Here is a 14,942-nt window from a genome sequence, read left to right on the forward strand (position 1 = left end):
GCTGGATTTGAATACAACAGATAACCTATCCTAATTTCAAAGAGTCAGTGCTTCAAAATATACATATATTTTATAAACACACACACATATATATATATATATGAGGATTCCTATGAGAGGAATACCTGCTTTATTCTTAGCAACATCAACTGGAAAAATAAATTTCTCCTGGCTCCAAAAATTTGAGTTTCCAAAAGTTGTGTATCCTTTTCTAGCCAGTATATTCAGCTTCCTTACGAAGAACAATGAAAGCAAATACAGTATTACACAATTTCCAAAGGAAATAATTTTTCTTTGACATCTCAGATTCAGAAATTCTGAACTAAAAATAAACATGAAATTTCAAATATGGAGTGTTTGGGATGGTCATATTATATAAATATTTGGATGGAAAATCATAGAATCTGATATAGCACTTATAAAATAAAAAGAATTAAACTTAACAGTAAAATACTCCTCATAAGTATTACAAACATTCCATTAAGTGGACAAATTCAAAGAATCAAGAAGGAAAAACTCCAAAAGTCAATATTTACTTAGAAAACAATATAGTCTGTGTTGGGACTTCCCAGTTGGCTCAGTGGTAAAGATCCCACCTGCAGACATGGGTTTGATCCCTGCATAGGGAAGATCCCCTGGAGGAGGAAATAGCAACCCACTCCAGTATTCTTGCCTGAAAAATCCCATGGACAAAGAAGCTTGACAGGCTAAGTCCATAGGGTGCAAAGAATCACACATACTGAACAACTAAACACACAGGCATGCATCATTTGTGTTTAAGACACTGTTTGCTGGGGAGAAACAGCTTAGAAATGAAATGGGAAAATACAACATTCTTAATTGATGTAGTTGGCAAATCTGGCAGTATTGGACCACCTGCTTCTCCCAAGGAGTATACAAGATAATCACACAAAAATTTAATTTCATTTAGTTTATTAATATGATCCAAACAAGCTTAGCTTAAGACAATGAGCAAAAGACCCAAGATAAGATTTGGCTGATCTATACCAAAAGAACAAAAAAGGTGACAGGACTGGTGACAATTTTATTTTGGAAAGTTAGTTTATTAACTAATATAAAAATAAATCTACAATAGCAACTGTGACTCAGATTGAGCCAGTATGCAACACGTGTGATACCCAACATGGTCAGAGAGGACCTCACACCCTCCTCAGCTGGTTCACACCCTCCTCAGCTGGTTCACACCCTCCTCAGCTGGTTCACACCTTCCTCAGCTGGTTCACACCTTCCTCAGCTGGTTCACACCCTCCTCAGCTGGTTCACACCCTCCTTAGCTGGTTCACACCCTCCTCAGCTGGTTCACACCTTCCTCAGCTGGTTCACACCCTCTGGCCTTTGTCCTGGCCCTTCACAAAAGGCCCCTCACAGCACTGAGTTTGCAGCCAGCTATATTTTCTCCTAGGCTACAATCAATTATGTACCATTGCTATGTTTTCTGCAGCCTCTTTTTGGATAGTGACAGAGCTCAAGGAAAAAACTCACCTGGCCAGTGCTGAGCAAGGAAGCAGGGAAAAAGATGGGCTCAGGGTGGTTTGGGACGCAGACTCAGGTAAATGAGCAGGCTAGAATGGGCACCATCAGAAAGTGTTGAGGTCAGGGGCCCACGGGTGATTCACAGAAAGACAGAGCCACATATTACAAGAAAGTAGAACCACTGTTCCATTCGGGAAATCACAGCAAAGAGCAGTAAAGAGAAAGAACACTGGAATGGACAGTACTTCCATTTACACCTTTAAGATAAAAACATTTAAAAAGAGGAATACAGAAATGAAATCAATCATTTCAAGAAGTAAAATAGCAATAACAAGTATTTCAATAAAATGAAATACAGGAGATAAAGAAGTCTTTTACTTCCACTTGACTTTGTCCAATTTTTTAAAGAGGTTAGGTAAGGTCAATTTTGCTTTACTGAACGATTCATACATTTTATCAGATATTTCCGAGGAAAAGATGAGAAACCGATGGACATCTCTCAGGAAGTCTGAGAAAGAAGAGGGGACAGGAGGAAGGGAACCTGTGAGAGGAAGTCTCCAAGGTCTTCACCCTCATCCTTCACACCCCATAAATGTCCTTAACCTGCATGGGAAATATCAGGCTCGGATCACGGAAAACTGTGGTCACCGAGCATGAGAGTATTACGGGCACACGCTCCTGGGGCTGAGTGCGCCGCCCAGGACCACGAAACTCAGGAGCAGCTCGAGACAGGCATTTCCATGCAGGGAGGTGGAAGACGCCCCGCACACCAAGGGCTCTGCTTGATACGGTCTTTCTATATCTGGAGGTAATGCTGTCATGCCTTGAATCTGAAAAGGAAAGAGCAGAAACAAAGCCACTGAGTGTGTGATTGAAGAGCAGGACTGCGGCCAAACTTGCTCAGCCCTGCATTTCTGCAGGGGTTAAAAGGGTGGGAGGGGGCAACGGGTGCTGAAGTGGTCCGACATCAGTCAGAATCCTAGGGATTCCCAGCAAGGTGGAGAAAGGGTCAGACACACCTTCGGGAAAGAAGAGATATAAAACATGCTCTCTCAGGTTTCTTTTTGAATCTTTCATCCCACCTTATTCCTTTTTCACCCCAACTTTAGTTTTAGAATAAATTTCCTTCTTTGAAGGAAGTGGAATCAGAAGGTTTGGGGCATCTATATAATCATTGAAAAATTCTCAGACTCATCAAAAGACAACTGGATTTATGGATATCTGTCTGTTCCTCTCATTTTATCTGTTGTGGATTCCGGTAAACTCCGGTATCTGTTTTCCTTGAAGATTAAAACAAAGTGGGGCTTACCGACCACTCTGCGTTGTCTGTCTTGGAACATCTCACATTGACCGGCAGGCTAAGGACAAGCTTATTGAAGGCAAGACCTTCCTTTTTAGTCCATTTAAACTTGTTCATTGCATCCATGAAAGAAAGGTTTTTATACTGCTTAGGGCTTTTGATAATAAAAGGCCAGGTCCTGAATATAAAATAAATAACCAGAATGAGTCATATTCAGAACTAAACATTTTGTGTTTCCATTACTTTTCAATACCGTAAGTCCCCTAATATGAGCTTTTAAGTTGTGAACTGCTAAAGATGCAAACATACCCCTATACACCAGCTGTTGTGTACCCCTGCACTTTTCAAGGATGGTACTGTAAGGTTACAAACGCTTTCGCTACTTTCTATGTTTGTTTTTTATCTACATATTATCTGTGTGAAAAGTACTATAAACCTATGACTATACAGACGATTATGTCAGCTGGGTACCTAGGCAAACTTTGTTGGACTTAACAGATTGGACTTAGGGACACTCTCTCGGAAGGAAATGCATTTGGATGTAGGGGACTTATTGTATTCTAAAACAGACTTCATACTAGTTCGTTTTTACACAAACAGATAACCTGATTGAAAGTACTAATCAACTCTTAATCAGTTACTAGAAGAAATACATATAAAATAAGAAGTCTTTTTTAAGAAAATTCCTCAGTTTAGTAGCAGATGAGTGTTACTTTTAGACAAATAGTTTTGACTTAGAAAGCTTCCCCGGAGCCCCACAATTCCTCACATAATTGTTTTGGCTTTGGTTAACAATATAACTGATAGGCGTCAGTTCTGAAGACTGCAAAACTAATGATGTAATGAAGAAATGTGCAGAATATCAAAAGATACTGAACAACAATGGAAATTTCAATTCCATACTGTTGAAAAGCCTGACCACTGTTGGTTGTCCAGGTTTTGCTTACCTAGGTGGCAACATTTTTTTTTTTTAATTGAACCAGTGTTTTAAAAATTTCACTGAGAAAAAAATACTTTGAAGATGATACACCCTGCTTCTACTTGCTGCTGAAGAAAAATATATGTAAAGTGTCCAAGAAATATAAGTTTTAGATTCTCGATTCTCGAAAAAAGGAACAGTGTTTAAGTGTAGTTCAAAAATTTGCATGGTCTGTTCCATGGACCATCCAGGAGATTATCATGGGTACCTGGTAGGGGTTTGGCTCCCTCGATACCCCAAGAGGAAGTTCCAGCGATTTTCAATAATTAGCAACGAATTAACCTCTGAGGAATCTACATTTTTAATATTTGATCTTTGTAATTTCTTCATTTAATTATGTCATATCAGCTCGCTCTCTCTTACATACATAACCTACTCAGGCATGTTGAATATTATCTTTTTAATTAAATAAAACACTCTTTACTGTCTTTTAGAGTTATGAAGATAAATTTTTTATGTTTAAAATGAAAACATTTCCTCTGTACTTTAATAAGTGAGATAATGAATAATACAATAGGTCATATACGAGGATCTTTATATTCTTTATTCCTAACCTTTTTTCTTTAATTAAAGTCAATATATCTTTGCTGAGTTTTAAATGCGCTGTTACACACAGAGACCTTGACGTTCCATAAAGAATGAGCAAGTGCCATCACACTGCAGCAAACAGATCCAGCAATGACCTAAAATCTGTCACATCGCAAATCAAATACTCTGTGGAGACTTACAGAGGTACAATCCAGAATCAGTACAAAATAAAATCTGTACATGTAAAAACTTTCATAAAGTAAAAATTTAACCTGAAAGGGGCCCATTATATTTACATACCATGTCATCTAAAATATACTAAAAGCTAGGTGTTAGTGGTAAAGAACTCGCCTGACAATGCAGGAGATGCTTGTTCCATCCCTGGATCGGGAAAATCCCCTGGAGAAGGAAATGACAACCCACTCCAGTATTCTTGCCTGGGAAATTCCGTGGACAGAGGAGACTGGTGGGCTATAGTCCATGGGGTCACAATGAGTCAGACACAACTGAAGCAGCTACAGCCTCCCCAAAGTAGCTAAGTTTAATTAAATATAAAATAACTTTAAGTCAAATACTAAAAATAAAATTTACTTTTCAAGGAGATAAGGTATTTGCCTTGAGAAAAGGAAAAATCTACTTTATAACCAGGAAAATGCCGGACGGGTAGCGGGGAGCGGAGATCATCAGCCTGTAATCTCCCAAAACACCACAAGGGGGCACTAGAATCTCTGCTAACTCCCTAAGTTTTCTGCAGCTTTGCTAGTGAAGAGTGAACGCGCGTGTGCAAGTCACTTCAGTCCTGTCTGAGTCTTTGCCGCCCCGTGGGCTGTAGCCCACCAGGCTCCTCTGTCCATGGGATTCTCCACGCAAGAATACTGGAGTGGGTTGCCATGCCCTCTTCCAGGGGATCTTCCTGACCTAGAGATCGAACCCACGTCTCTTATGTCTCCTGCGTTGGCTGGTGGGTTCTTTATGTATTGTATATTACATAGATGAAACCTTAAAAAAAAGGTTTACCGCTAGAACAAATTAGCAAATTAGCATCTGTTTGAGATTTCACAGTATAAAGTTACAGAAGAGGTATAAACACATTTGCTTGCTTATTATAATTATGTAGAAAAGGATTTTAAAAAGGGCAAGCCCAATGAACCCTTTATTGGAGCCAGCAGGACAGGCTGGGTGGGGAGGAGAGTGTCACGACCTCCCTAACCTGGCATCTTGTCCCATTTTCATTGTCTCCTTTCCCTTCCTACTAAATTTGTTCAGGCTCCTACTTTATAACATCACACTAACAAACTTCCTAACCTTGCAGCCTGTCCTATACCACACTTGCTGATTACCATTGGAAAGAAGAGAAGGAAAAGACAGAATGAGGAGTAATCCTGAAAAAGTAAATATTTATCCTAAGTATTTTTCCTTAAAAGACTGCAATCTAAACCAGAAATAGATAATGTTCAGGTAGTAAGTTCTGCTCTCACTGGGACTGGGACTTGAGTTATTAGAAATTTAGGAATGTTCTAGAAAGTAAAACTATTACATTTCTGCACATCTGGGCAGTGTCTAAATAACTACCCAGATCCACATATAAATTGAAGGGTATTATTTATATATCACTGTAGTTGACAAAAATAAAGGCTTTAATATTGATGAGCAATTTTGCTTTATAAGCTTAATTTAATTGGCTAGTCGATTTAAAAATATACAGAAATGAAATAAACTTTAAGACTATCCGAAATAACTTTGGGAAAAGAAAAAAATGGCAAAGTTTGGGGATTTACACACTCATTTCAAGATTTACTATAAAAAAATAATAATAATTGTGTGGTATTATAGTAAAGCTAAACATGTACCAGGGAGGCCTGGCGTGCTGCAATTCATGGGGTCGCAGAGTCGGACACGACTGAGCGACTGAACTGAACTGAACTGAACTGAAACATGTAACACAATGAACAGAACTCAGAGTCCAGAAATTGGCAATATATGGTGAAAGGATTTGCAACAAACATTTCAGAGTAATTGTATAGGAAAAAAGTAGCTTTTTTCATCAAACAGTTCTTGTACAACTTGATGTCTGTATGAAATACAATGAACCTCAGAAAATTCAACAAACAGAAAATTATTCAAAATGGATCTTCAACCTAATGCTAAAACTATAAAACTTTTAGGAAAAAAAAAAAAGAGAGAAAATCTTCACAACCTTGGGCAGGTGACAGTTTCTTACAAGGGATATCAAAAACACAAAACAAACCAAAAATAATAAAATGGACTGCAGAAAAATACAGCTAAAAAATTAAAATCAAGTCATAGACCAGAAAAAAAATTATTTGCAAACATACACCTAAGAATTTATATCTAAAGTATAAAAACTCTTTACAATTATAAAGAACTCTGACAACTCAATAATAAAAAAAAAAAACTCAGTTAAATGGACAAGAATTCGAACAATTAAAAAGGAACATGTATCAATGATTAATCAGCATGTGAAAAGAGGCTTGATATCATCTGTCACAGGGGAAATGGAAAATAAAACTACAGTAAGATACCACGGCATACACATTACAGTAGATGAAATTCAAAATCAAGAAAATACAAAGAACACTGGGAAGATTAAGTAGTAGGAAATCTTACAGGTTATCAGTGAGAATGTAGAGAGGTACGTTATTTGGGAGAACATTTGAGAGTCTCAATGCTGTAAACAGAGACCTAGTGTACAATCCAAGGATCCCACCACTAGGTATTAGAGCAGAAATTGAAAACATATGTCCACACAAGGATGAATACAATAATATTTATAGCAGCTTGCTTCATAATTGCCACAAACTGGAAACAATCCAAATGTCTTCCAACTAGTGAACAGATAAATGAAATTTTAGGTATATACACACTGGGGAACACTACTCAGCAATAAAAAGGAGTGGGTTGATGATACACACACACACACACAAATACATACATACATATATATGTGTAGATGGATTTCAGTATAGGTGAATCTCAAAAGCATTCTGAGGTAAGGCAGCCAGGCACAAAAGAGTATATACCATATGATCCTATTTTCATAAAGTCTAGAGACGATCAGACTAATAGTGACAGAAAGCAGATTCCTGCTTTTCTGGGGCTGTGTGTGGAGGGGGGTGTCTCCAGAGGTGTGACAGAAGTCTCAGTGGTGATGCAAACGCCCTAGAGCTCCTCTGTGATGTGGTTAAACAGGGGAACACATCCGAGAGAACTTTCTAGCAGCATACTTAGCACGCGTGCCTGCCCAGGTGCGCGGTCTTGTCCGACTCTCTCGCGACTCCAGGAACTGTATCCCACCCGGCTCCTCTGTCCATGGGATGTCCCAGGCAAGCACACTGGAGTGGGTTGCCATTTCCTCCTCTAGAGGATCTTTCCTACCCAGGGATCGAACCCACGTCTCCTGCATCTCCTGTGTGGGCCGGTGAGTTCTGTACCACTGAGCCGCCTGGGAAGCCCATACTTAACAAAGGGGCATTTAACTGGATGTAAGCTCTATCTCAAGCAATTTGACCCAAATAAATAAATAACAAACAAGAAATAAAACGTATCAACAAACAGACAAAAAAGATACAACCTATACTTTACCAATCAGATGGTTAAAGAAGGAGACCAGGAAATCTGACTGAATGAGGCACAGCTCCTAACCCTCTGCACGCTCTCTGAGCAAATGAACGTGTGGAAGGATCAAGCGCAGTTGAATCTCCCTGGCAGAAGCAGAGGTTTGTGAGCTGTAACAGGTTTGGCAGACTGACATAATAAGGCCTGGGACATTCCTCTACTGAAAGGCAGTCAGCTCCAACCAGTTAGAAAACATCCTCTAATAGATTTTTAATAAAATCTGAGGAAGGAAAAACCGCCTTATTATAATATAGAGAACAGTTACACCTCTGCACACACAGCCCTTTACCCTCAAAATATAGACGAGAAAGTACATAAAATATCAACAAGTGGACAAATGAAAGTCGCTCAGTCGTGTCTGACTCTTTGCGATCCCATAGCCTATACAGTCCATGGAATTCTCCAGGCCAGAATACTGGAGTGGGTAGCCTTTTCCTTCTCCAGGGGATCTTCCCAACCCAGGGATCAAACCCAGGTCTCCCGCATCGCAGGCAGATTCTTTACCAGCTGAGCCACAAGGGAAGCCCACATAAAATATATCCTGTCCAAAAAAAAAAAACAAAATATATATATATATATATATATATATCACCCAAATCTCAAACTGTGGTGTGGAGAGAAAGCAAACTACTCTCAAATTTGCTTAGAAAGTAGTCAAAACCTCATCTATGTTTTACCAAAGAGAAGTTTTAAGCAGAACTGGCTCAGCAAAAGAAGGAATGGCCAAACAACCATGAAACTTAGGGTGAAAGGAAATAATATCACATTTCAATTATTTCAATATCCAGTGAAGACCAAAAAAAAAAAAAAAGAGAGAGAGACAGAGAGAGAGAGATAAAAAATCTATTCTAGAAGATGACATAAACTAATTATACTGGAGAGAATTTCCACAAGTGTTTCATGCTATGTTTAATAAAAACATGAATGCGATTAAACAAGAGCTCAAATACAAGATGATAAAACAACAGAATGAGATGAAAAAGGAGATGGACCAAAGGAAATAAATTTTAAACAAAACAAATTTAGCACCAAGTATGTTTAAAAAAAAAAAAAAGCAAGCGGCAGAAGAGTATTTCTGAAAAATTAGAGGGAAACTCTTGACAAAAATCTCAAATAGAAAAAAGTTTGTAGACATAAGAAAATTTCCTTGTTATGAAAAAAAGAAGTGAATATATATATTTCCAGAAAATATGTAAATATTTATATATGTAAATATGTAAAACACTTTGTATTTCCAGAAATTGATTCATATACTCAACACTGAAATATGTTCAGTTGAACTTACAAATTCTACAGGCAGAGGAAGAATGAGCCCATTTATCCAAAGACCTCTCTGAAGGGGGGGAGGTGGGCTATGATTCCCAATTACTATATCCAACCAAACGCTGCAGAAATATAAATGCAGAAAATTTCAAACATAAAGGACATAAAGCATGTGGAAGCCCTTCTTGATTAAGTAACTGAGGACAAAATCCTGAGGAATCAAAGAACCTAGAAATGCAGAAATCATATGAAGATTAGGAATTATCATGGAATCTATAAAAGCTGCAATAAATATTATGGAAATTATGTTTCAGAATTAAAGGTGAAAATTAAAAATCTTGAGAATACAAAAATTCTAATATAAATAATAAATATTTGGAGGTACAAAAAGGGAGGTTTGGAGAAAAATGTGAAAGTGTGAATGTTCTCATTTTTATGATCTAAAACTGAAATACAGTATTTAAAAAAGTATTAATATCTTTTATGCTCTATTTTCTCAGCATCTGAGAGCTCCTTTATATAATATTATTTCTTGTCATTAAAAACAACAGCAATGTTTATTTATTCAACAATTATTCAATTTTAATTTAGTCTTCCGATAAATTGAAACAAAATTAAATTTTATTATTTTTGTTTAAAGCAGTACACAAATTATAATCTTTCTAACACTGATCTGGGCCTCCCTGGTGGTTCAGCTGGTAAAGAATCCACCTGCAATATGGGAGATGTGGGTTCGATCCCTGGATTGGGAAGATCCCCTGGAGAAGGGAACAGCTACCCACTACAATATTCTTGCCTGGAGAATTCCACGGACTATATAGTCTGTGGGGTTGCAAAGGGCTGGACATGACTGAGAGACTTTCACAGCCCTGACCTTTTCATCTTTGCGTCAATACCTATAAGAAAGATGTCTCCAATGACATTCAATTAATGTCAGTGTTATTTACTTCTAACAGAATTTGGAGTGATAGGTTGTGTCCTCTTTTTTAAAACCTTTTTCTGCATTACCTAAATGCTCTATAATAAGCCTATGTGATTTTAACACCTTATCAACATGAAGTGATTGTTTTTTTTTTCCTGCAGAGAATAGAAAAATCACCTCTCCTGATTTTTTTTAAAGAAACAGAACAAATGAAGCAGGAACTTTCCATCACAGAAACCTCACTGGAACCACATGGAGAGTGTTGATGTATCGTCCAACAGGGAATACAAATTTATCTAAACTCATTATCTATTCTGTTATTTGATCTTTGGGAGGTTTTGTTTTTCCGTAAGACTTGCCAGCTCTGTAGAAGGCAGAGGAAAACTGCACCCTCCACAACAGATAAATCTTGAGACAGGATGTACATGTCTCTGTTTTTCTACCAATGTATCCTCTAATCCTAGAATTGCTACAGAATCCTTAAAATAAAATGGAGCACCTAAATAGCCCTTACATTAAAGCAAAAATAGAAGATTCTAGGTTATATGTTATATGATATTTCTGTTTAATACTGTATCCTAAAACCAAATTAGCAATATTTTCATAAGCAAAACAAAAAAAAAGCACCCAAAACCCTTTCTTTCTTTCTTTTTGCCAGTACCTTATCAGTTTGGCCTTTAATAATATTTATGTCAGTATGATGATGAACTAAACGTAAAAGTCTGATTTAAAGTCCAAACATGTACTTATAACAGAGGTTATTTTTCATTCATATTTTTGTAGAATAAATGTACTCAAACATGTAGTTAAATGTTTTATGTGGGCAATGACATCTCAAAACTAGTCTTGTTCTGTGAAGCAATTCTCCCTAAGTAACGAAAATGCCAACTTCAGTATTTCCTGGAGGAGATCAAACCAGTGAACACATACAAAGCTTGTTGGGACACAGAGATAGGCATTTTCAGAGGCTTTATACAAGCTGAGCAGAAAAGAAAATAACTGGATCACAGCATGCAGTTTGTTCATCTTGTAAATACACAGCTTTGAATGCTCATCTAACATTCTCTCCAACGTTCTCTTGATTAGGAATTTTCCAGTCAATACGTTAAAAATATTCTAACGGGGAAAAAACAAAGCTATTTAAGTCTTGCTGTGCTGTTCTCAGTCATGTCCGACTCTGCAACCCCATGGACTGTCGCCTGCCAAGCTCCTCTGTCCCTGGGATTCTCCAGGCAAGAGTACTCAAGTGGATTGCCACACCCTCCCTCCAGGGGATTTTCCCAACCCAGGGACTGAACCCAGGTCTCCCATATTGCAGGACTCCTTAACAGTCTGACCCATCAGGGAAGCCCATTTAAGTCTTAGCAAGAAGCAATATGGGCTTCCCTGGTGGTTCAGATGGTAAAGAATGCCTGTAATGCAGGAGACCTGGGTTTGATCCCTGGGTCCCGAAGATTCTTCAGAGAAGTAAATGGCGACCCACTCCATATCACTGCCTGGAAAATCCAATGGACAAATGAGCTTGGTGGCCTACGATCCATAGGGTACCCAAGAGTCGGACGTGATTGAAGTGACTAAACACCAATGCAAGAAACATACAATCTCGATATTTTAAAAACAAGACTACATCCTAGTGCTTCTAGAGTGACATTTTATGTGCCGTTGTGATTTTTATTGACATTTTATTTGTTCACAATGTAGTCATTGTGAACAAAAAGGCACATATATAGCAACAACAATACAAATTTCACCTCCTCCGTTGATTATGTAATCTATGAAGTTGAACAGATTCTTAATCTTTAGTTTCCATTTCCTTCTCTGAACTGGGAGTGCAAATACTGCTCTACCTAATAAAACTGTGTGAAAATAAATTAAGCGAAATTACGTATGTGAAAATACTTCAGAAGCTACAACTTAGTTTATACCAGCATTTTGTTATTTGTATTTTAGCAGATACAGACCTCTGATATGGTGGTCATTGGGTTGACTGAATAGGAACTCAGTAGAACATATCTATGAATAGTGGGTTTAATTTAAAAAGAAGAGTGTTTGCAGTTTCTAATTTATAATCCCTATAAAATTTTGGAACACAAAGTAGGCCATAATTATATTCTCGTTCTGATCTATGTTTTTACCACATCCTCATTAAGTGTTTATTTAATCTTTCCTTAAATACACCCCCTCAAAAATCTATGTGTCTCTTGTGTCTAATTACATCAGTCCTTTTGTAACTGACTGATTAACTTTGAAAAATCCTAATCATTAGAAGATTCTTCCTTGCATAAAAATTAAATCTACACTTCAAACTTTCCACCAGCCATCCGAATTCTTCTTTGTGGTACTGCAAAGAATGGATAAAATCCTTTTTTTCTATATCAACCTTAATAATAATAATAATTCTCAATTTCTTTTTCAAACATGTTTCCCTGCACCATTCAGACATCACTATTTTTCCTTTACTCTTCTCTTTCCCTCACCATTTCCCAGAGCTGCAGTTAATCAGTAAGTTCAGTGAGGGCTACCTTCAAAAGGTAATCTGATTGGAACCATTTCTCACCAATTTTACTGGCACCATCCTGGTTTAAGGCAGCCTCACCTTTCAACTGGACAATCACAAATTTCCTGGTTGATTATATTATTTCTAATGTTGTCCTCCTAGAGTCTTTTCTCAACATAATGACTAAATTAACATTTTGAATATCTATATCCTATCATAGGACTCTTGAGAGTCCCTTGGACTGAAAGGAGATCAAATCAGTCCATCCTAAAGGAAATCAGTCCTGAATATTCATTAGAAGGACCGATGCTGAAGCTGAAACTCTAATACTTTGGCCACTTGATGCAAAGAACTGACTCATTGGAAAAGACCCTGATGCTGGGAAAGATTGAAGGCAGGAGAAGGGGATGACAGAGGATGAGATGGTTGGATGGTATCACTGACTCGATGGACAGGAGTTTGAGCAAGCTCTGCGAGTTGGTGATGAACAGGGAAGCCTGGTGTGCTGCAGTGCATGGGTTCACAAAGAGTTGGACATGACTGAGTGACTGAACTGATCCTATAAGAGGGCTTCCCAGGTGGTACAATGGTAAAGAATCTGCCTGCCAATGTAGGAGACAAAACAGATTCAGGTTCAGTCCCTGGGTTGTGGAGATTCCCTGGAGCAGGAAATGGCAACCCACTCCAGTATTCTTGTCTGGAAAATTCCATGGATAGAAAAGCCTAGTGGGCTACAGTCCATGAGGTTGCAAAGAGTTGGACACGACCAAAGAATTGAGCACACATGCACCATACCCTATAATAGCTTCTCTTTACATTTAAAACCCAGAGTCCTTATGCTGCCTATAAAGTCCTACACTGTCTGGTCCCACTTGCTCTTATACGTCCCACTTATTGCCCACCATATCTCCCTCTGCTTCAGCCAAACTCACCTTCTTGCTGTTCTTTGAACATGCTGGCCTCATATTCACCACCTGTTACACTGGCTTTTCTCTCTGCAGAGTATGCTTGTAGATCTTTCCATGACTGGCTCCTCAACACTTAGGTCTCTGTTCAAACATCACCTTCTGATATAGACTGAATATTTTTGTCCCCGCCCCACCCCACAAATTCACATGTTGAAATCCTAACACCCAAGGTGATGTTATTAGGAGGTGGGGCTCTTGGAAGAGTCTGTCCTCATAAACAGGATTAGTGTCCTTACAGAAGCAGCTTGAGAAAGCTCCCCTGAGCTTTCTGCCATGGGAGATCACTGTGACAAGATGGCTCTCTGGGTCCTCAGCAGGCACTGAATCTGCAGAACCTTGATCTTGGACTTCTCAACCTCCAGAACAGTGAGAGATAAATTTCTACTGTTTTCAAGCTACCCTGTCTGTGGTAGTTAAAGCAGAAGGGACTAAGACAGCTCCCCAGATAAGCTCTCACCACCCAGCTGAGAACAACACACTTCCTTCATTGTCTCAATTATGTTCATGACATCTTTTAATATCTGAAATTTTATATGTATATTTGCCTATTACTTCTTACCCTCTCTAATATACAATTTCAAGGGAGCAAGAATAATATTTATCTTGCTTATTATTTTGCCATAAGTCATTCCTATCATACACAACTGTGCAGAAAGAATTAACACAGCAATCCTGAGTCTGACATCCTTAGGAACACCTGCTTGGAAGGCTGACCTTTGGCTGGCATCAGGGAACTTAAATAGCCAACAATTTTCTGCACTAACATAAAACTTTCTCTAAATGATAAGTGCAATTTACCATGCCTAGACTGTCTGTACAAATGAGGCTGCTTATGTTGAATACTTCCTTTCCTTCTGGGAGTCTGGAATCTTGGTATTTGCCAAGCAGAGGGCACCTATGTGACCAGCCCCCAATAAAAGCTCTGAGCTCTGAGTCTCTAATGAGCTTCTGCAGTGGACAACACTTCATGTGTGTTCTCATAAGTTGCTGCTGGTGGAATTAAGCACATTCTGTGAGGCTCCCCTGGGCGGGGTTTCTTGAAAGCTCGCCTTGGAGACTGGCATCTGGCTTCCTGTGGGTTTTGCCTCATGTACTTTTTCCTCTGGTTCATTTTTTATAGTCTTTCACTGTAATATATGTTAGCCATGAATATAATTAGCTGCTGAATCCTTCAGGTCTTTCTAGAAAACTAGTGAACCTAAGAGTAGTCTTAAAGACCCTGGACATAGCAATCAAGATGCTCACCTGGACTGCTCAGCTGAAAATAATCAAATAGAACAGCACATAAAGGAATCCCATAACATGGTGATGAATCTTCAATGAAAATAAAGCCCACCCTTACCCCATCATGAAAT

At 38.4% G+C, this 14,942-nt stretch overlaps 1 protein-coding gene across 3 annotated transcripts in view; it reads right to left on the reverse strand.

Moving 5' to 3' along the window:
• Positions 1–916: 916 nt before the first annotated feature.
• The window catches only part of MOXD1 (monooxygenase DBH like 1), an 87,910-nt gene continuing 73,884 nt past the window's right edge, over positions 917–14,942 (reverse strand). The window contains exons 11-13 of one of the 3 annotated variants that reach the window (XR_006338040.1): positions 2,804–2,972; positions 1,347–2,324; positions 917–1,226 (exon numbers count right to left, since the gene is read on the reverse strand). Coding sequence is in view for 1 of the 3 variants with exons in the window: in XM_043888560.1 (XP_043744495.1) it covers positions 2,157–2,324; positions 2,804–2,972 (337 nt within the window). In the remaining 2 variants the exon portion in view is untranslated. Of the gene's footprint in view, positions 1,227–1,272; positions 2,325–2,803; positions 2,973–14,942 lie in introns of those variants that run through there. The other 2 variants (XR_006338039.1, XM_043888560.1) reach the window with 2 other exon arrangements.

This window comes from Cervus elaphus, chromosome 26 (genome assembly GCF_910594005.1).
Source record: "Cervus elaphus chromosome 26, mCerEla1.1, whole genome shotgun sequence".
NCBI classification, from domain to species: Eukaryota; Metazoa; Chordata; class Mammalia; order Artiodactyla; family Cervidae; genus Cervus; species Cervus elaphus.